Here is a 23,032-nt window from a genome sequence, read left to right as displayed (position 1 = left end):
AAAAAAGCAACACAATATAAATGGAATAGATAAAGTACTAATAGTCACTACAATACTAAATTAATATTACAAATTCATTCAATAGCAATGAACTAAGGTTGTGAGGTTGTCCCATATTATGAGACAACTTATTAATGACAAGTCGCCATTGAAAACCTTAACCCGTTACCCCTAACTTCATATAGTAATTACACAAAATCTCATTGAAGACGGTACGTATCACTTTGGAGTGACGGATACCATTTCCTCTCATAAATGACCCAAATAGAGGAGACATGGAAGCACATGGGGGTGCCCCCAGGCCCCACCTTGTCCCCCCTATCCGTTTTGTGAGTGGCATTACCCGTCACTTGCTCCGACCCGTCTTCAGCAAGACTAACTGTAGTAATTATTGTGTACAATCGTGGTGCCAACAACTAAAACAATAAAAACATTTTTTACATATTATAATAAAAAATTTCACCAGAAAAAACACAAGTAATAATAAAAAAAAAGATAAATATATAAATGGATCGAGGGACTACTCGGTTCATACGCAATTTGAGTCATCTCTATTTCTTTCTCTCCATTTTCTCTCTAACACACGCATATTATATTATATTATATATATCTCATTTTCATTCATTTACCTCTATTTTTTTTTTTTTGAGAAAACTGAGAAGATCATTACTCGTTCACACGAGTTTGACTTTTAGGGCTCACAATTCGGGTCGAATCGTATTGGCTACTTGAAGTTGCAAACATTTCGAGAGATTAGCCGCAAACTAGTAGCACAAGCCACAAGGCTAAAACCTCACTTACACGGTTAAACCTCACACTGTTAGTAACTACTCCGTAGTTCTCTATCGAACATTCAGTCATCTCCGCCGTCACAAAATGCAGCGACTCCGTACGACGCCGTTTAATCAATCGCTGCGATACTTCAGCAGCAAATCTTCAACAACAACAACAACAATAACAATAACACCAACTACAACTGACAAGATTATCGCTTCCGTACTCTTCGAAAGGCTTCCAGTCGTCCTCCCTAAAATCGATCCTAATGTTTACGCTTTCCAAGAATTCTCGTATGTTTTTTTTTTTTTTTTTTTAATTCTATTTTATTTTAGATTCATCGAATTGTTATTTTTTGTTCGTAAATTAGGGATTTGATTGATGTTTTTACGATCCAATTGCTCGATTTTTCGCTATTACGGATTAATTAGGGATTGAGGAGGTGCTTAATGTTGTTTATATGGAGAAAATGTGATTGCGTGTGGATGAAATTGATGAATTGTGGATTAATTAGGGTTTAAATTCACTGGAACACGATTGATGATGTGCTTCTTGTTGTTAATAAGAAGAAAATCTGATGCTTTAGGGTGAAAGTGATGATGTAATTTAGTATCGCTCCTAGTAATGTTCGTGTTTTGATGCGGTTATGAATTTATGTATTTTTGATGCTTTCTCCTGGTGTATTGTGTCATTGTGATTTTCTGCTTAGTTGCTGGTGTTTGTATCGGTGTCGATATGCTTTGATTAGTATTGCGTTGAGGCAGGTGTATATGCATTCGATGTACTCCCTCCGTCCCGTCAATTGTTGTCCTTTGGTTTTGGCACAAAGACCAAGGAAAGAGGAGGGGGCCAATTAATAAATGACAAGTGGATCAAATTGTGTGTGAATGATTAAATTGTTCATCAAATTTATTCTTAAAATAGAAAGAACAACAAATGATTGAGACACCCCAATGACCGGGACTGAGGGAGTATACACTTTGTTGTTGGCTGTTACCTGAGTGGACAAGAGAATGAGGCGTTTGTGAGATTTGGAATGTTATGGAGTAATCGTTTCCAATGGACGAATTCAAGTATCAACAAAGAAAAGAGACTTTTCAGACATTCACGGTGTTTGTTGGTTTATGTTTGTTCTCTTTCAGCCTCTGGCGTGATTTTTAGGGTTTGGTATTCACTAGATAATGCCAGTAAGGGCGAGTTATATGCAAATTTCATCAGTGGAGGCACATAAATAGTTGGACACGAGTTATGTGACAAACAACATCATGCCTTCTTCCAAGATGTCGACTCCCTTTGACTCATGTCATAGACCTATGTTGAGATCCGAATTCATTCCCTCCCTTTGTTTGACTTGAAAACTGACCATTATGTTGCGTGAGCTGTTGAACTTTGATTGACCATATGACTGGTTGCTTTTTCCTCGTTGTAAGGTTGTACTTGCATCTAGAGAAATTGCTGGTGTTTGTATCGGTGCGGAATTGCTTTTGATTAGTAGTGCGCGGAGGCAGATGTATATAAATTCACTGTGTACACTTAGTTGTTAGTTGTTATTTAAGTTGACAAAAGAATGAGGCCTTTGTGAGACTTGAAATGAAATGCAGTAATCATTTCCAATGGACAAGATTCAGGTATTCAACAAATAAAAGAGACCTTTGAGAAACTTTTAGGATGTTGTTTTTGAGTTTGTTCTCGCTTTGAGTGTCTAACAAGATTATTAGGTTTTGTTCTTCACTAGACCAAGTCACAGGGGGGTGACCGGGTGAGTTATATGCAATTTTCATCGGTGTAGGCAAGTAAATTGTTGTACTCAAGTTATGTGACAATCAAAATCATGCCTCTTTTTCTTGCTTTTCTTCCAAGATGTCAACTCCTTTTGTCTCATTTCATACACCTATGTTGAAATCAAAAGTCATTCCCTCTTTTTGTATCATGCTCTGTATGTTGTCAGAAGATCATAGAGTGTTATGCCTGACCTTTTGTAAGATGTTCAATTTTCCTTCTTTAAGAGATCCTGTAAACAAAAAGGTTTTAAATTTTACCGTGCTTGACGTCACTTTGTTTGACTTGCAAACTGATGATTATGCTGCCTTAGCTGATGAATGTTGATAGACAGACCATATGAATGCTTGCTTTTTCCTGTTGTAATGTTATATTTGCGCCGAGGGCCCGAGAGCGACTGTAATGGGGTTGAAATCTTTATTGTTCTGCGTCAGGCGATCAGCTTCTAAAATTTGAACCTTTCCCTGACATGATTTTGAGCTTCCTTTAGACTGGTGGCCTCTTGTGGTTCTTCCTTTTTCATCTGTCAATTTTATGCATCTTTGGGCTCCACTCTTGTCGTAATCACTTTGTCCAACTGACAGTTCTTTGTTCTGTTAAGTTTGTGAGATTACCTATGTTTCTCTCTCACATATTCTGACCATTTGTAGGTTTCGCTGGAATCAGCTATATCGACGAGAATATCCTGAGGAATTCTATAAAAAATACGAGGCGAGGTACTTACTTGATCTTATCTTGCAAAACATGAAATTGTTGTAATTTTTGTCAACCTTTGTTATGTTATATTGGAATTACTGTTAATAAGGAGCTTTAGAAGGGTAGGGTCTTCCTTGCTATGAGACGACTAAAGGCCTAAAGGGGAACTGTAGTAACAATATTTAAAAGATGTTTACCAGTGAAGATGCTTATAGGTTTATCTCCCACCCATTCTACTCCTAGAGATGCAAAATATTGGAACGATGTGGATCTTTGATCTTAACCAGATAAACAAAAAATAGTAGCTTACATCTCCCTGACTACTTCAGTTCTTTAAAGCATGTACAATCGGAGCTACGCACTCCTAGGTGGTCCTTAGTGTTTGAGAGGAAAGATAAGTGTTCTCTTCCTCGCAATAGGATGTTCTCCTTTGATCTTTATGTGGTCTCCATCCAAATAAATGGGGTGGAAGTGTGGAACTCTAAATGTGCTCTTGGGGAAGAGCAAAGTAGAACTAACTGTCATTCTAAGCGGGCCATAACAAGTGAAAATGGAGAGGGGAAATTTGTTTCACTTATATTTTATACAAATATAAAAAAAGTTCGACCAATATTTGAGGAGAACATGTAGATAGTTAATGTTACGAATCCATGTCAACTATGTTTTGTATGGTTTAATTATTACGGTTCCATGATGTTGTAACTCAATTATCAACGTCCCCTATCATTGTGAATTTTATCTGTCATGGTAACCATGGACTTATGGAGCTGTGTAATATGGTTTTGTGTCTAGGGGAAAGGGAGACTACCAGATTGACTATGAACCAGCTCCCCGGATCACTGAAGCTGACAAATCAAATGATAGAAGGTATTTGATACTTTGTTCATCACATGCTATCTTTTAAGTTATAGCAATATACATTCATTTGCCCAGAATGTTTGATTCATTTCTCAGTTCTAAAATTGGCCTTTCATCAGTAATCTCCTGCTTTAACTGAAAAGAAGTGATGAGGTTTGGTCATGAAATGAAAGAGGCCTGCTGTTGTAGTATTTATCTGTTTCTGGATGCTGCAGTTTTACATTACTTATATATCTGGCCAACTAGCAAAGAATGTAGAAGTAACACGTTTGAGACATACTCAGAACTTTTTTTCATTTTAATGTTTTTAGTCAAGTATTTATCAAATTAGTGTCCATTTCAAACAATTTCTCGCCAATGGTCCACTTCATCAACTTTTCATTTTTAAAGCCGAGGAAAAGGCGCTATTTGAAGTAGCGGCCTTTGCCCCTTTCAACAAATTACAAATTAAGGACCCTACAGGTCTTACACTATTTTTCCTTCCATGACACTAGTCTTCTGCTCAAAAATTAAAGGGGTAAAGCCACAACTTCAAGTTGTGGTTTACTTTAGCTCTCAGAAAAAAGTTGAAAATATAGACCCATTGGTGAGAAATAGATTTAAATAGAAGACATAAAATGAATAAAAATTCTACTCAAAAGGTCAAAACCTTGGCCAATGAATTATATACTTACAGTGTGTTTGGTACATGGTAAGATATTAAGGGAATGAAAATTGATTTGGTATGACGTGTCCCAATAGGAATGGAGGTAACTGATTGTCACGGGATTTCCTTCAATTTTCTTATTGCTATTACCACCTGTCCCAACAAAGCAATGTTATTACTAACAAATGTAAATAAGAAATGCTTACTGTAGGCATATGCAGTGGCTTATTATCAAGCGGAATTGAGAATTGTAACTAGGTGGAGGAATTTTAATTGTGGTGTTAATGCCATTTTGTGTTGACTTGGTAAATATAGGAAAATTATTTTAAATTGGTGGCTTGGCTATGTAGTTTAGGGGAAAGGTTTTCTTTTGGATCCTTACAGAGATGCTGGAGGACGTTGAGGAGTTTGGTTGTGAAGATGCTTATATGCTTACTATAAGGAACTCTACTGTTTTATATGAGCATGATCTCACTTTTTAACACGTTAATTAGTCACCAAGTTCCAACTACTACGCTATCTTGACCCAAGCAATGACGGATATTCATTGTAATGGGTAGTGGACCGGCGCAGCGATGCCTGCTGACTTTGCTGGTCCAAGTTTGTTTCAGTACATAGACTAGCTCTTGACGCCCCCCCCTCCCGCGCCCCCCCCCCTCCCCCCCCCCTTCCGAGTCTTGACTCCATAGTGGTAGATATTCCAAATTTTCATTCAGGAGGTTAGTGGTTTACCTCTTGGTCCTCTATATTTTGCTCCCTAATCTACGACCAGACACGAGTGTTCCATTGATGTTTTGTTGGCATGAAGTTGGTGTCCTGCATGTGCTTCTTTAAATTATAGCTTAATTTTTTTTTCTTCCCTTAGTTGATTTAGATCATTTAGATCATAACCATAGTCATTTCCTTCGTCTCTGCAAGGTCATTGAACAGGGCACTTGATCGAAGGCTATATCTCCTTCTTCATGGACCTGCTTATGGGTCTGATGGTGAGAAGCCTGTCTGGCATTTCCCTGAAAAGCGTTATGAGGATGAAGAGACACTGCGAAAGGTGATCTTAGAAAAAATGATCTTCTGTCTAAACTGTTGTGTAAATTTATTTCTCACAGTATTTTGCTTGTTTGCAGTGTGCAGAATCTGCTCTAACATCTGTAATAGGTGATCTTACACACACATACTTCGTTGGAAATGCCCCCATGGGCCATATGCCTGTCACTTCAGAAAAGGCAGATTTAAACCCGATGAAGGTGTTTTTCTCAAATTATATATACTCCTTCCATCTCTTTTATATTGTCGCTTAAACGATGCCAGCCCGACTGATATTTTATTCCAGCATACAAGTTACAAATTGTTGACATGGCTTAACATGTTCTCTTACGCCCCTTTTCTTGCCTTATTTTCTGAACAGAGATTTTTCTTTAAATCCCAAGTCGTTGCATGTAACAACTTCGACATTGCTGGGTGTGATGATTACGTTTGGCTGACCAAGGACGAGGTATTGGAGATTTTCCCAGAGGAAGCAGAATTCTTGAACAAGATGATCATTAGCTGAGAATGGCGCAGTTTAATTTGTTTTTGCTCTTTAACAAGTTCACTCAACAGACTGTAGCAGAACCCGTCTTTTGATAATAGTACCGCTTATTCTGGAGAGAGGCGCATAATGGCAGTCCCCAGCGGATAGGTTTGCAAACCTTCCCCCATCCCATTATCTCATCCTAGAGATTCCTATTTGTTGGTGGAATGCCTTTTGCTTAATATTGCATCCTTAGTTCCCTTCCCTTGTTCCGTACATTGTAATCTTGTGTCATGTCGTATCACCTTGGCGGACAATGAGGTCCCAGTGAGTTGAAGTTGCGCTTTGCATTAGCTTGTAATCCCTCTACGCGAGGAGTGGGCATTATGCTGCTTTGAGTCTTGACTTTCTAAACCAAGCCACTATTCTAAAGAACGTCCATTTATTGCCTACATTTTTATCTCAGGTGTACAATTTTTTAATCGAAAGAATATTTCCTTGAAGATCATTTCTGTATTGCCTGATTCTCAAGTTTAAGGTGCACTTAATAATGAGATTATATGCTCTGCTGAATTATGATGAAATGGATGCACCTTGTTTCAAAGAGGACCGTAAATGGCTGTCTCGTTGGTCTATTTATGAGTGGTTTCTTGTACTATAATTTTGTACCATCGCTATGTCTTCATTCCCAAATTTATTGTTTTTTCTTACCAAAATTTATCCCAAAATTATTGTGCCCGTTTAAATTCAGTAAGAAAAAAATTTGACCATCTAATTTTGTGCTTAAATAATTACTCGTAACTTACCCATAATATCACTCTTTGATTCACAGGCAGAGTTATACTTCACCATATTTCCAACAATAAAATTGAGATAAATTGAAGAGTTGCTGTTAATCTGTTTGATCACACTCTACTTACTCTCCAAATAAATTAAATACAAAATTTAATTTCAAAATCTCACATTCTTATTCAAGTGAGCATATCCGTCTCAAACATAAATCAGAACAAATGAAATAGAATGGTAAAGTTTGCTCTATTTATTTTAGTGGAGAGCTAGAAACTCATTTTAGTCAATTGAGATGATATTTAATATTGTCTTAATATTTACAATTGGTCTCCCTTGTGACGGGTTACCATTTGTGGCGGATATTTTGTGAGATAAAATGGTAACAAAATGGGTTAGTGGAGAAAGGGGACCACATGAATAGTGTTGCAGAGAGAGAAAAAGTGGATATATTGTGAGGTAAAATGGTATCCGTCACAAGCTTGTGACGGATATGTCATGTCTTCAATGAGAATTTGTGTAATATTTAAGACGGTTACCTCCGTATCGACTCTCGAGGGAGACTAGTCTCATTTTTTGTGATTTCGTTTACACAGTGCGGGGGCCACAGAGTCAAGTTTGTTACTCGTCTTATCCTTCCTCCAACTCTACTCTCTAACGATTTCTTCCCATGTTTGTCCAAAATGTCACCTCCTTATATTAATCTCCCTCAACCCCCTCTTTTACTTTCATCTTTTTTCCTTCTTACCAAACAATTTCCTTACAAAAACAATTTTTTTTTTTTGTTTTTTTTTTTTTAATTCAATATCACCATGGCTGTTAACTTGCTTTCTACAGCTGAGTTTAAAGCTCTCTCCTTTTTGGATTCTTCTAATTCTATTAACCTTCCTAAATTCAAAGGTATCACCTTTTTTCCCCCTTTTTTTGGATGATTGTTGATTTTTTGAACTTTTTTCAAGTTTAACTTATACGGGTATTTTGCACCTGCTAAGTTCAAATCCTGTCTCCGACACTGGTGATTGTTGTTGTTATGATGGTGGTGGTGTTTGAGAAATAGAGCAATTAAGTGATTGACTTCTTTTCGATGTTAAAATTCATGATGGGGGTTGTGGGTATGAGCACTATTACCTTTTATAGTCCCTACAAAATCTTGTTTAAGACCGTTTTAAGTTTGAGACGACATCTTTTTGTATTTTTTGGTTCATTTAAATATTTAATGATAGCTATAGGCTTATAGAGACTAGTGAGTATGTTTATACTAAGAATTATATTCTGGAAGGATCAAATTGTATCTTGAAATCTTTAATGTGTTTTGGACTTGTAGTAGATGCTTGGTTAATGACCTTTTTCTTTCAATGGGGAGATCAGATGTTTGATCTTAAAGAATATTTAGAAAATTATCACAGGAAAGAAAACGAAAAAGGGTGGAGTCTAGCGGTTAAAATTCGGGTGAAATTTTCAAGGGTCTCACTTTCGAGCCCATCCAAGAGCAATCCCTTGGGGTCTTGGGGGGTTATTTATGACATGTGATTATGCATTCTGAGCTTCCTCGTAATAAAGGTGGTTGACCCGGTCCTAAAAAAAATTGGTTCGACCCTAGAAGAGTTAACATGTTAGAGCGCCTTATTTGTGGATTCGCAAATTCTTATTTCAGACGGCCATATGTGACCATTTTATGGTTAAATGTAACTACAATGGTACAGCTAGTGTTACAGCTTATGGTAAGTTGTTTTTCAATAGTGGTCACATTTGACTGTAAAATGGTTACAAAATCTCATCTTATTACTTCTGACCAAAATGGCCCGTCTGAAGCAAGACCAACTATTGTGGATTAGATGAGAGTCATGAGATCATTTTGTTTATTTTGGATATCTTCTTTGATGTGATGTGGGAATGTGTATCTTTACTTTGGAATTGTAAATGATTCTGGGATGTTCACATGATATTCTTTATTCGAACATATTTTTAGTACTGGCTGAAAGCATATTCAATGAACCAACTGTGGATTACAATGGACTAGACTAGAAGCATTAAAATCCCTCTTTCCTCGTTTGCCGTACATAGTAGCCTTGTTCCTGTATTTAGCTGCTTTAGGCTATTGTATGATCAGTTTACTGAATTGAGGTTGAAGAAGGAAGGTATATATCGTGATTCGCATGATTACTGCGGAGTTGGTGTTTTTTTTATAGCATCAAAAAAATTTTTTTTATAGCATCGAAAGATAATTACGCTGTCAGTTGATGTCATATAGGTGTTTTACGGACATTCTTATATGGGTTATTGAGGTTTTCATGTACCACTATGTACCTTAGGGGGATTCTCTTGGAAGAGGAAGGACAGTATACAGACATTTAGTGGAAGGATTTGTTGTTCAGCTCAGCCACCACCTCCAGCTTGGCCTGGACGAGCAGTTGAGGAGTCTGGTCGGAAGACTTGGATTGGTCCAAAGCCTATATCAATAGTTGGATCTACTGGTAGTATTGGTACTCAGGTGACGTTATGTTTTCGTAGTGGCATTAGTTGATATAATTCTGCCTCTTCAAATTATTATATTCAAATACTTGACGAAGTTCTGAAGTCTTTACTATCGTTATATCAGCCTTGTTTAGGGTGTATGTTCTATCTTACCCTGACTTTCACATGCACCAGTATCGGATGCATCTGATCGAGTCTGAGTAACATAGTGTATGATTTGTTTGCGCTTGGTTGGTTGTTCCTAATCAAGAACAGGTGCTTTGCAGACACTAGATATTGTTGAGGAGAATCCCGATAAGTTTAGAGTTGTTGCTCTGGCTGCTGGTTCCAATGTGACACTTCTTGCAGATCAGGTGATCTGCAAACTTTTACCATTACTCCCTTAGCTTGAAATTCCCATGTTGATGATATCCGATTAAATTATGTTGGGTGTTCTTTTTTATGCTCAGGTCAAGAGATTTAAACCTGAACTAGTCGCTGTCAGAAACGAGTCCTTACTTGGTGAGCTCAGAGAAGCTTTAGCTGATTATGAGCACAAAGTGGAAATTATTCCAGGAGAGGAAGGTGTTGTCGAGGTAATAATTGAGTAATTTACTCTGCTTGTGAATGTGTTGTAATAACCTTTTTGACTGTGACCTTTTCTGTGAAAATTTCAGGTTGCACGCCATCCAGATGCCGTTAGTGTAGTTACAGGAATAGTCGGGTGTGCTGGGCTGAAGGTATGTAAAAAAGTTTATTACTCCCTTTGTCCCGGTCATTTGTTGTCCTTTTCCATTTTGGGGTGTCTCCGTCATTTGTTGTCCTTTCTATTTTAGGAATGAATTTGATGAGTAATTTGATCATTCTCATTCACTTTGTTCCACTTGTCATTTGGTTATTGGCTCTCTCCTCTTTCCTTGGTCTTTGTGTCAAAACCAAAGGACAACAATTGACCGGGACGGAGGGAGTATCATATTTCTGGATGCTTTTCTTTGAATGAGGTATACAGCTTTTACGAATCCGGAAATTTTCTCTCCTGTTTACTTAGCCAACAGTGGCAGCCATTGAAGCTGGAAAAGACATTGCACTAGCCAATAAGGAGACCCTCATCGCTGGTGGCCCTTTCGTCCTTCCCCTAGCACACAAGCATAATGTTAAGATTCTTCCAGCTGATTCTGAACATTCAGCTATATTCCAGGTTAGTTTCTTTTAATTTGTGGATTATGAAATAATAAAGCAAAAATTTTCATGAAATTGGCTGCACTTGTTTTTATTGTTAAGTAACAATCATCAAAATAACCCGATCCCTTTTTAATGGATGATACGAAAACAGCCTTTCCATGTTGTTAACACGGGATTGGCTCAGCGTACATCAGAGTATCAGACCCCCCTTACCTTATTGTTGTAGGTAGCCGTTTTGGATGTGTTATACGGTGTTACTGTCTGGTTTATGTTGTAATCTTGAATGGCTTCTAAAAATCGCTTTAATTCAAATGTTGACATTTATTTAATGAATTTTGCCTGTCAGTGTATTCAAGGATTGCCGGAGGGTGCTCTTAGACGCATCATTTTGACTGCCTCGGGAGGTGCATTCAGGTTTGTATCTGCTATTGTGTATCCTGAGCTTATCATGAGCCCGTCTCCTGTGAGAATTTGCGCACCAGTAGAACATTCTCGTATCTTCTCTTTTAATTTCCACTTTTGCAGTGTTCGAGTGTAACAAATTCGCAGATTGAGTTTCATCTTGTATTTCGCGCTCTTAAAAAAGATTTTGAGTTTCAGAATGTCGTGGCCAACGTGAGACATTCGGGCAACTCACAGGAAGTTACTTACTCTCGCTTTACTTTTTTTCGTCTATGTTTTGAAAGGGATTTGCCAGTTGAGAAACTTCAAGAAGTCAAAGTAGCGGATGCGTTAAAACATCCCAACTGGAACATGGGGAAGAAAATTACAGTGGATTCGGCTACCTTGTTCAACAAGGTCGGACTTGATTTCATTTGTACATTGGCTTTTTCTATTTGACTTTTGCAAAATACAGAAAAAATATAAAAATAGAAAGAAAGAGGCTACATTTTTATTAATAGTTCACTGTTTCTATTTGTTATAATGTTGTCAGGGTCTGGAAGTTATTGAAGCTCATTACTTATTTGGGGCCGAGTACGATGACATTGAGATTGTAATTCATCCACAATCTATTATCCATTCAATGATTGAAACACAGGTATGTTATGATCTTTATCGCGCTTATCTCATTAGTACCATACCTTTTCATCAACCAGTTTGCCTTTATCCGCTGAAGACTGGCTATGAACGAAGGGAGTTCTGAGTTCTGACTAACCTTATTTCCATGAAAAGTACCGTACAAAGTGAAAATGATGATTTTCCTATTTCCCTCTAGTAGTGAATTAAGTGGAAATATATGTGTAAATGATGTACTCCATATTAGGCGTGTTTTGAGGTAGTGCATGCTCGGACTGTTAATGGTATTCAGATGACCCTAAATTTCAAACCGCGTAAACAAGGCCTGTGATTAACTATTAAAGAGACTTTTAAGCTGAAAAGTGAAAATCAAGAACTGGGTTTTAATGTTTCTCAGACTTTGGTTAGAAGTAATATCCGTCACAAGGTAATATGAAGACTAGCAGTAATACATGTACAGCAGGGTTGTACATAGAACATGTATGTTTGCATTTTATCTCGAGAAGATGGTAATTGGAGCGTGTTCGTATATCTTTGATTTATTTCACCCTTGGTTTGGTAGGACTCATCTGTTCTTGCACAATTGGGGTGGCCTGATATGCGATTGCCTATATTATACACTATGTCATGGCCTGAAAGAATATACTGCTCCGAGACAACTTGGCCACGCCTTGATCTCTGCAAGTAAAGATCCCGTCTCTTCTTGATAATGCCTGAACTGTATAGCTTATTAAAGTATATCAATTTCCTGTGACGATTTTATCAAGGTTTACTGATAACAGAAGAGTTTTCCATTTGTTTTTTTGTTTTTTGTTTTTCAAAGAAAACTATACTAAAATATTGGAAGTGCAATGCAGGCTCGGGTCATTGACATTTAAAGCTCCAGACAATGAGAAGTACCCATCTATGAACCTAGCCTATGCCGCAGGGAGAGCCGGAGGTACTATGACCGGCGTTCTTAGTGCAGCTAATGAGAAAGCAGTCGAGATGTTCATAGACGAAAAGTAAGTTAATTTCAGATTCAGTCTGTCATCTCGTCTCCTCTGTCGAATATTTCAGTATAACTCAGTTTATGGTTGCATTGACAGGATAAGCTACCTAGAAATCTTCAAAATAGTGGAATTAACCTGTGATAAACATCGGAACGAGTTGGTGAAATCACCCACCCTTGAAGAAATCGTGCATTATGATCTTTGGGCCCGGGATTATGCCGCTAGTTTGCAGCCTTCCTTTGGCTTAAACCCGGTTCCTGTTTGACCGCCAACGATTGCATCACTGCATGATCGATAGAGCGCACTGTGAATGTAGGTAAAGGTCGATATGATAACCCCTCATAATGTAAGTTATTCATCGCTTGTTGTCAAAAAAAAAAAAAAAAAAAAAAAAAAAAAAAAAAAATCCTCATATTGCAACTCATGTTTTGCCAAGGCAAATTATTTCTGTAAAAGTGTAAAATGTAGTTCTGACCTCGGGTAAAATCTCGGCCGAAGGATAATTATTGGGTAATGAAAAGAAAGGGTAATGAATAAAAATCGTATTCGTTTAATAAATTAACAGGAGAGTTTATGTCATGTTGATTTATCTATTTAGGCTTCTGTTAAATCGAATTGCCGAAAATAAACCATTGATTTTACTGGATTATGCATTTGTGTCTGTTTTTCTTTTTTCCAATTTCAAATGTAGACCCAGAAATTTGGTCATGTTAGCATTTGTTGGATAAAACACTTGTATATGTTCAAAAAAACAAAAAAACAAAAAAACAAAATATGTTGATAAAATGTTATGTACTGTAACATGGCAAGTTTGGTGTAAGATAAGACAAAACATTAAAGCAGGAAGAGATGTTATTTTTCTTTCATTTTCTGATACTATTGTCTGCTCATTACTCCAGTAAGTGGATTATAAATCTGATGTAGTACATCAGATGTTATAGTTTTTGAGCATTAATATAAAGTTTTTGAGTTTTAATCTAAAAATTTTGAGTTTTATATTAAAGTTTTTGAGTTTATTTACTTAAACTTTAATTTCAAAAAGTTACATTATAACTCAAAAAAATTACATGTAAGCTCAAAAAGATTTGATTTTTGACATCAGAAAATTAAAATGTAATTTATAAACTCTATAATACTCGAAAAAAATACACAAAAACTCAAAAAGTCATTAAATATGATGTAGTACATCCGATGTATAATTCTTTTTCTCTCATTACTCCCTTTGTCCCAAATCATTTGACTAAAATACCCTTCATAAAGAATAAGACACGTAAAAAAAAAACGTAAATAAATGATTGGAATTTGGAATGGAGGAAATACTCCGTATATCAGTATTTGATTAAAATCTTAGTTAACCATCCAAATTATATGAGTTTTTTTATTAGTTAATTCCCGAGAAATTTAATGTTTGTTTTACTAAAATGAAGTCTTGAATTGTCATTGCGTGCTGGACACGATACACAAGTACACAGCCAAGGTGAAGTTTTTAGGTAACATATGTAGGAGTGAAATAGTCGATTTACAAATAAATTGAAGAAGGGTATGGATTGAATAATTTAACGTCAACCTAATGCGATAAAGTCATAAAACACACCTTTTATCAATTAAGTACAAATCAATTTATGACTTTTAAAAAATGTGTTTTATTTAACATATTTAATATTGCGTCCATAAACAAACTTTCGATCAGTAGTACTTACACATATGACAATTAGTGAATAAATTTATAGGGTAACCATTTGAGAATTCATGTGATAAAATTGTAGTCCCCATCTCAGTCATTTATTTATCTTCGATTTTGGCATAAAAACCAAGGAAATATAAGTTGATCAATTATTGGATGACAAGTGTAACAAATTGAATGTTGAGAATCAAGTTATCCATCAAAGTTATGTAAACAATTGACTAAATGAAACAGTTAAACAAGTGACTGGAACGGATGGAGTATTTTTCAACAAAATATAAGTTTTTTTATCTCAAAATTGTGTAGGTCGATCACTTTTATATATTGCAAGTTTTTTTTATCTCAGAATTTTGAAGGTCAATAGCGTATCTTATACGAGTAGTTTGTCTTGAGCCAAGAGGTCGGATTTTGACTTGTTGTTCATGGGGTATCTCAGGTTTCGTGAAGAAAAAAAGGGGTTGTGTTCAGGTACAGTAATCAGTTGGATTATATTCAAAGTTGTTAAGTTATTTCTAAAATAGAAATGTAAATAATTAATTGAAACACTGCAAAATAAAATGTTAAATAATTGACGTGATGAAGTCATGGAGGGGGTAGTTTTCAACAAAATACTCCCTCCGTCCCGGTCATTTGTTGTCCTTTCGTTTTGGCACAAAGATCAAGGAAAAGCGAGGGGGCCAATTACTTAATGACAAGTGGATTAAATTGAGAGTGAAGGATTAAATTACTCATCAAATTCATTCTTTAAATAGAAAGAACAATAAATGACTGAGACACCCCAGAATAGAAAAAGATAATAAATGACCGAATGGGGAGGGAGTATAAGTTTTTTTTTATGGTTATCAAATTAAACCGATTTGTCGTTGTACACTTTTGAGGGTCGATCCCACAAAGAGTTGGTAGACTATTAATCGTTCTAATTCCCTAGTTTAACTAAGTCAAACGATAATAGGGTAATGGTAGTAATCTAACACTAAACTATCAAATAAAGAGGCAATTAAACAAGACAAGTAAAATAAAGCTAAAAGAGATTAAGAGTTAATCAAATGATAGGAAAGGTTAGAACTCGGTTCTCCCACGACTATTCGTAATTCCACATAGCAATTCCTTAGGCTAATCTTAAGGGGTAGAAAGGTAAGGGGTAGATGGCTCTAATTCGCCTACTAACTTCCTCTCGGGCTCATAATAGGACACTAGCTCTACTCACCAACCCCCCTCTCGGGTTCGAAGGTCGGAATTCCTAACTCAACACCCAACTACCCCAAAAACATGCATTTTCCCAAGGTGGTCAAGTAATTGGTCAAGGTCACTAAGCACTCATCGTATCCCGGGTCATCCCACTCCTCCTTTCGGAGGTCGATTTCAAACACTAGCCTAGAGGTACCCTCCCTTGGTTCTCTCTTTCGGTCTCAACCTAGGTTAGTGATAAGACCAATTTCCAGGTATCAAATTTACAACCTAACCAACTCTCGTTGGTGGACAAGGGTTACAAATTGACACTACCCAAAATTAATGTCATGCACCTATACAAAATAAAGAACAATATAAAGTATCATACATCATACTCGAAGCTGTCAGATACAAATAGACCTTCGCAACTCATATGATGTCATAGTTCAAAATGAAACTATAGCTTATAATCAGTCCGTCGGTCTGAAATAAGAATTTGTGGCTTATAATAAGGATAGTTGCATCTTGGCTTGGATTGAAATTGGGATCATATAAGATCTTTTGTTGAATCTTTGAGTTCTCTGATTAGTTTTGCTCCTAAATAAAATCATAGGTTGTTTCCTTCTTACGGCTTTCACCTATAAAACAATTGATGATACTTGACTTGTGTCTCCCACTGACTGGATTTTGGTCTGATCAATTCTTATACCATGCACCCAAGAGTATGGTGCATGGTACTCCAATCAATTTTTTTTTGTTGTAATGTTAGTGGGTAGTTATTAAAAGGCGCATATATATTTTAAAATGACTTAATTTTTAATCTAACAACCAATTTTAAAAACAAAAAATCACTAATGTTGATAATATTTTTTACTCAATAAAAAAAATCATATTGGCTATATTTTGAAACTCGTTTATAATAATTAAATATATATTCACAAAATTTAAGTGACATATTCACATGTTAAATTGTGTGAATATGTATATTTTGTTAAATGAATATCTGTGAATAACTCAATAAAATGTTTGTTGTTCTTATGAACAAGTAATTTGTGAACATGTCTGTTATATTGTTTGAATATCTATATTAGTTGTGTGAGTATGTGAGTTTTACTTTGTGAATATAATTTTTAATCTATGTGAATATGCTAGTTATGTAATATGAATATCTGATGAGTATGTTAATTACGTGATGTGAATATATCACATTGTTATGAATATGTCAATTATGTAATGTGAATATGTGAGTAAAATCAAAATAAACACCAAAATATATCAAAAGTGGTCTCTATTTATAGAGGAACGAAAATTATAAATTGTGGTACAAATTTTTATATTTTTCAAATGTATCAAATTTAAATTTTAAAGGTTTTAAGTTTTGAATTTATGATTTTCCAATAACTAAATGATGAGAGTATCATACTCCATACTCATGGGAGTAGGATATAATTTACCCATCACAAAAAAACTCTTTAAAAGTGAAAAATAAGAAACCAAGGGCAGTCAAGTGCTCCACTAATCAATAAATAAAACCAGTACACCATCATTAGTAACTGATAAAGTTTCATCTCAATACTTGTCGGAACAAAAAAAAGTATTTTACAATTGTCATGCATATATATGAAAGCAATTGAATAACAAATCCAATGCGTAGAAAATTTACTAAAATACAAATAACATATGAACTTGCAAAGAAAACGATAAATAGATAACAATGGTTAAAATTAATGTATAATTTCGTGAAATTCATCTAAAACAGTGAACAAAATTTGAGGAATCCTACAAATATTGTACTCAAGTCATCACCATTTTGTAATGTTAAGCCCAATAACAAAACATAAAAAATTTGTCCCCAATAAAATTCAAACAATCAAGATTTTCACAAAATATGGACGTGTAATTAAAAAGAGTATGTAAATAGGCTAACCTGATCTACTGAGGTAGCGAGATGAATTAACGATTTGGATTTTGGAGGAGAATAATAGAAGATTTCTTTTGCACAGTGGTTGTGAATTAAAGCCATGAATAAGGTAGGAATAATAGGTTTTACAGGATGTGTTATGTTGAGCAAGAAAAAAATTAATGAGGTAGTGACACGTGTATTAGATATGTTTAGTGGTTCTTCTGTTATAATTATATATATAGATAGATATAAATTACCTCATCTTCCACTTATTATGTTATTTATTTTTCTTTACCTCTCATTCAAACGTTTAATTGCAGCTTGATGGAGTTGCTGAAATGCCAAACATTTTGGTATTGGCCACAACGAATAGGCTGGATGCGATTGATCCAGCTCTTCTGAGGTAATTACCTTTGCTTACTCACCTTAATTCAAAATAAAAAATGTTGATAATGTTGAACTCGAAATCTCTCATTTATAATTATGGTTAACTTTGAAAGATCATACTCCTTTTCTAATAATGTGTGAAACTAAGGCGTGTGTTGAAAGAACAACTCATCTGATGGCATTAGTATTATTGATGATTGTTGGTTGTCAAGAAGTATTATTTGTGTAAATGGTTTTGTGTTATCATTTCATTAGACGCTTAACATATTTATACATAATATGGGCCGGGTTTACGAAGTTAATCAGTCGGCCCTAATACCCTCCCCCCCCCCCCCCCCTCAAACTGGAGCATGAAGATCAAGAATGCCCAGTTTGCGAAGGAGAAACATAAATTGAGAAGAAGCTAAAGCTTTGGTGAAAATGTCAGCTAATTGATGGTCAGTGGAAACATGAATGGGCATAACAAGGCCGGCGATGATGGCGTCGCGAATGAAATGACAATCGATTTCGATGTGCTTTGTCCGTTCATGAAAAACCGGTTCGAGCAAGTTGGATGGCAGATTGACTATCGGAGTGAACGGGAATAGGTCCAGGAAGATCAAAGCCAAAACTTTTGAATAACCCACGGAGCCACTTCAATTCACATAAGATAGTAGCCATGGCACGATATTCGGCTTCAGCGGAAGAGAGGGAGACCGTGTGTTGCTGCTTTGTCTTCCAAGAAATAGGCGTATGACCAAGAAAAATAACCCATCCGGACACGGATTTCCTTGTGGTCAAGCAGCCACCCCAATCTGAGTCGCACTAACCAGTTACTTCAAACTTGCTATCAGCCCGTAACAAAATTCCTTGACCCGGACTACCTTTTAAATACCGGACAACACGAAGAGCGGCATCCAAGTGTTCCTTGCGAGGTTTGCTCAAGAAACGCGACAAAACATGAACAGAATACGAAAGATCCGGACGTGTAACAGTGAGATATACCAAACGCCCGACAAGCCGGCGATAGGATTCAACATCAACCAAAAAATCCCATTTAGCATCTCCAAGAGAATGATTCTGTTCAAGAGGAGTGAGTGCCGGTTTAGCTCCCAATAAGCCAGTCTCAGAAATAATGTCAAGAGCGTATTTCCGCTAAGTTAAGAAAATACCCTCAGAGCTACGCGCCACCTCAATGCCAAGGAAATACTTCAATATGCCCAAATCTTTCATGTGAAAGCATTCCCCAAGATATTTTTTAAATCGTGAGATAGCAAGTGAGTTATTACCCGTAATGACTAGATCATCGACATAGACCAAAACATGAATACATACCTCATCACGGGAATAGCTAAAAAGAGAGTAATCGGAATAAGATTGAGTGAAGCCATATTTGCGCAAAGCTGCGGCCAATTTTGCAAACCAACATCGAGGGGCCTGCTTAAGCCCATAGAGAGATTTTTTAAGACGACACACCTTACCCTCAGGGTCCTGCCCAAAGCCCGGAGGTAGCTTCATGTATACTTCCTCGGCAAGGTCACCATGTAAGAAACCATTGTGGACGTCCATTTGATGAAGTTGCCATTTTTTTATAGCTGCAACTGCTAAAAGAGAACGCACTGTAACCATTTTAATTACAGGAGCGAAAGGTTCACCATAATCAATACCTTCGACCTGATGATTACCAAATATGACCAAGCGAGCTTTATATCTTTAGATGCTACCATCCGAGTTATATTTTATTTTGTAAACCCAACGACAGCCAAGAGCCTTTTTGCCAGTCGGAAGATCAGAAATTTCCCAAGTAGCATTATTTTCGAGAGCAGTAATTTCATCTTGCATAGCTTTACACCAATCCGGACTAGCGAGAGCAGCACGAAAATTAGGTGGCTCAATGCCCGAAGTAATAGCTGCAATAAAAGCTCGGTGGCGCAAAGAAAATTTCTGAGAGGATAAGTAATTGGCTAGAGCATAAGGCGTATCTGAGGAACGAGGCGAGTCGGAAGAAGAGTCGGAATCAGAGGACGTATCAGCGGTGGTACCAACAACATAACCTTGAAGGCGAGAGGAGAGAAACTTAGTCCGTTTGCCATGGCCCAGATCAGACCCTGACTGATCAGACGAAGCCGAGTGAGACCCGGAGTCAGGTGGGTCGCCCATAGCAGAGGCCGAAGCAGCACCCTGGTCCGCGACAGGCCCAGTGGCCACAGTGGCCGAATCAGGCCCATGAACCGGAGGAGAGACCAGACCCAATTCATCAGGCATAGGGCCCGTGTTATCATCAGGTGGAGGAGAAGAAACGGGGTCCATGGGTTCAGTGACGGGGCTAGAAATCGAAGGAGAAGTTGCATCCGGAAAATAAGGAAAGCTCTGCTCATAAAAATACACATCCCGACTCACAAAAATTTCTCGAGTTGCTAAATCAAGAACTTTCCAACCCTTCTTATTGTGAGGATACCCAAGAAATAAGCATTTTCGACTCCGCTTAGCAAACTTATCACCTTTTGTACGCAAATTATAAGCAAAACACAAACAACCAAAGGTCCGAATGTGGGTATAAATCGGAACTGAACCAAAGAGTAGCTCGTATGGGGTTTTATTTTTTAACAAGGCGGAGGGAGCACGATTAATTAAATAGGCCGCAGTTAAAATACATTCACCCCAAAAAGAGACCGGTAAATAAGCTTAAAACATTAGAGCTCTAGCAACATTCAAAATGTGACGGTGTTTTCTTTCGACCCGCCCATTATGTTGGGGAGTATCAATACACGAAGTACGAAACAAAATCCCATTTTTTTGGAAAAAATCAGCCATGTGAAAAAATTCCGTTCCATTATCCGATTGCACATGCTTTACTACGGCCGAAAACTGAGTTTTAACCATAGCAAAAAAATTTAAAAACATATCCGTGACCTCAGTTTTATTAATGAGCAAATAAACCCAAACCGTTCTAGAATAATCATCCACAATCGTCAAAAAATATTTGGCACCACATGAAGACGGAGATCGATAGGGACCCCATAAATCACAATGTATTAATTCAAAAATTTGTGAAGCCTTATTAGTGTTCAATTCAAAGCTACTACGACTATGTTTGGCTTCATGGCAAACATCACAAATAATGTCGGAATTGGAACGCAAACTACTAACACAAGGCAAAAATTGAACTACTTTATTGGAGGGATGACCAAGCCGCCGATGCCACAAATCAAAAGAATCAACGCTAACCCGATGTATTGTTGGTTTAACCACCGCGCGCAGCAGATATAGTCCGTCCCGTTGCTCACTGACTCCAATCCTCGTCCTCAAAGAGCGGTCCTGAATGTGACAAGAAGAATTAGTAAAACTAATAACGCAATCCGTCGCAGCAACCAATTGAGATACAGATAATAAATTGCAAGTAAGGCTAGGAATATATAGAACATTGTGTAAAACAAGAAATTCATTTAAGCGAACCGTCCCGGCCAAAGTAGCCGACACACTATGCCCATTAGGTAAAGTGACCGGATAAGGAGGAATAGTATGCGGGTCGGTTAGCCAAGTATCATCACCGGTTACATGATGAGAAGCCCTTGTATCAATAATCCAATGAGGAGACATACCGCTAAGACGATCCTGAGAGGAAGACGGAATAGAATACGAGCCACCAAGAAAATTGACTCGAGCACCTGACCGAGAAGCAGCACGGTCCCGTTTCGCCTTTAGTTCTTCGAGAGTACGGGGACGATCACCCCACCATTCCGGAAATTTCTGAGTTTTAATAAAACAATGGCTGACTAAATGACCCGAAGAAGAACAGAAACTACATTTCAATTTTTGACGTTCCTGGCGCTCAGCATCGCGTAAAGCACGCCAATAATTAGCCGAACCCGAGGAGGCATCAGCCGCACTAGAACCACGAACGGCGAAAGCCATAACTTCACTGACCTCAGGTGGCTCAGTGGGACCAGCCAAAAGACGTTCCTCCTGTAATGCCGCGTGATAGACACGGCTGAGAGACGGCAGAGGGTCGAGTGACAATTGGTGATTACGGATAGGTCCATAGAGAGACTTATCTAAGCCCATAAGAAAACGATGATGCCGTTCCGAGTCTTGTCGAGCAAGAGCAGCCTTAGTAACCCCACAATCACAACCCACCGTATTGCAAGAGAAAGGAGGTTCGTGTGCATTTAGGGCATCCCATAAAACTTTCAAATTACCAAAATAAGTAGTAACCGACATACCTTTCGTTTGTCGACACTCATTTAACTGAGTTTTGAGGTTGTGAATGCGCGCACCATCCACAACAGCATATTGATCAGCCAATTCGGACCACAATTGATAAGCATCCTCCGTATCCGACACACTATCATGAATCGAAGGGTCAATTGAATTAAGAATCCACTGAACAACGGTACAGTGAACGACTTCCCACTGCCCAAGCAGAAATTCATCGGTAGGTGTAGGAATCGTCCCGTCATAAAAACCGAATTTGCGTCTTGATTTCAGAGATCGGCGCATTGAACGACTCCATTCGTCATAATTGTCGCTTCGGAGTGTGACGTGAGAGATGGATTGCCCCGGCCCCTCTTGGCTAGCAAGAGAAAAAGGTGATAGGGGATCGAGTTTATTGGTGACAGGGGGAGATGAAGAGGCGTCAGTGCCCGCCATGGTCGTCCAAAGAGAGAAGAACAGAGAGTGGTGTTAGACGGCAAAGATAGGGTGAAAGGAATAGGGTTTTCCTGATCCTGATACCATGTCAAGAAGTATTATTTGTGTAAATGGTTTTGTGTTATCATTTCATTAGACGCTTAACATATTTATACATAATATGGGCCGGGTTTACGAAGCTAATCAGCCGACCCTAATATTGGTATATACTTACGAGTTCATTGGCCAACGTCATCGAAATGGTTACTAAGAGTTGGGCAATTCATGTCCTTGTTTTGTCCGATCGTGTATATGAAATCGTGAATATGAGAATAATATACAAAAATAGAAGAACTAGCTACTTGCGTTATGTTATGATGTTAATGTATCGTATGCAATATTTGCAGTTATTGCAAATCTAATACCTCAACTATTTTGTCGTATGAACTCGTTTTTCCTGCTAATCATCAATATATTCCGTATTATCATGTTCCAAAGTATAATAAACCATGGAACGAAACCAAAATTATGAGTAAACGGCAATATTGCAAGTCGTTTTTTGCACAAACCATGAAGCTAATAACTC

The 23,032-nt window shown here is 37.3% G+C and overlaps 3 protein-coding genes across 3 annotated transcripts; 2 read left to right on the top strand and 1 right to left on the bottom strand.

Annotated features, from left to right (window-relative positions):
• The first annotated feature begins 771 nt into the window (after positions 1-771).
• LOC141652624 (uncharacterized) lies at positions 772-6,770 on the top strand. The gene is made up of 6 exons (XM_074460169.1): positions 772-1,067; positions 3,204-3,269; positions 4,042-4,116; positions 5,672-5,801; positions 5,878-5,997; positions 6,159-6,770. Exons 1-6 carry the CDS (start codon positions 877-879, stop codon positions 6,300-6,302), a joined length of 726 nt encoding a protein of 241 aa, XP_074316270.1. The 5' UTR covers positions 772-876; the 3' UTR covers positions 6,303-6,770.
• A 1,014-nt stretch (positions 6,771-7,784) lies between these two features.
• On the top strand, positions 7,785-13,093 carry LOC141652623 (1-deoxy-D-xylulose 5-phosphate reductoisomerase, chloroplastic-like). Its single transcript, XM_074460168.1, has 12 exons — positions 7,785-7,949; positions 9,362-9,540; positions 9,791-9,877; positions 9,974-10,099; positions 10,181-10,243; positions 10,552-10,701; positions 11,032-11,099; positions 11,372-11,483; positions 11,620-11,724; positions 12,265-12,386; positions 12,560-12,706; positions 12,791-13,093. The coding sequence occupies exons 1-12, from the start codon at positions 7,862-7,864 to the stop codon at positions 12,957-12,959; spliced, it is 1,416 nt and encodes a 471-aa protein (XP_074316269.1). The 5' UTR covers positions 7,785-7,861; the 3' UTR covers positions 12,960-13,093.
• A 5,549-nt stretch (positions 13,094-18,642) lies between these two features.
• LOC141653928 (uncharacterized) lies at positions 18,643-22,467 on the bottom strand. Its single transcript, XM_074461794.1, has 4 exons — positions 21,105-22,467; positions 19,570-20,318; positions 19,153-19,491; positions 18,643-18,972 (listed from the first exon to the last, which is right to left on the bottom strand). Exons 1-4 carry the CDS (start codon positions 22,465-22,467, stop codon positions 18,643-18,645), a joined length of 2,781 nt encoding a protein of 926 aa, XP_074317895.1.
• Positions 22,468-23,032: the final 565 nt, after the last annotated feature.

This window comes from Silene latifolia, chromosome 4 (assembly GCF_048544455.1).
Source record: "Silene latifolia isolate original U9 population chromosome 4, ASM4854445v1, whole genome shotgun sequence".
Taxonomy (NCBI): domain Eukaryota; kingdom Viridiplantae; phylum Streptophyta; class Magnoliopsida; order Caryophyllales; family Caryophyllaceae; genus Silene; species Silene latifolia.
This window is presented reverse-complemented; position numbering and strand designations above follow the sequence as displayed.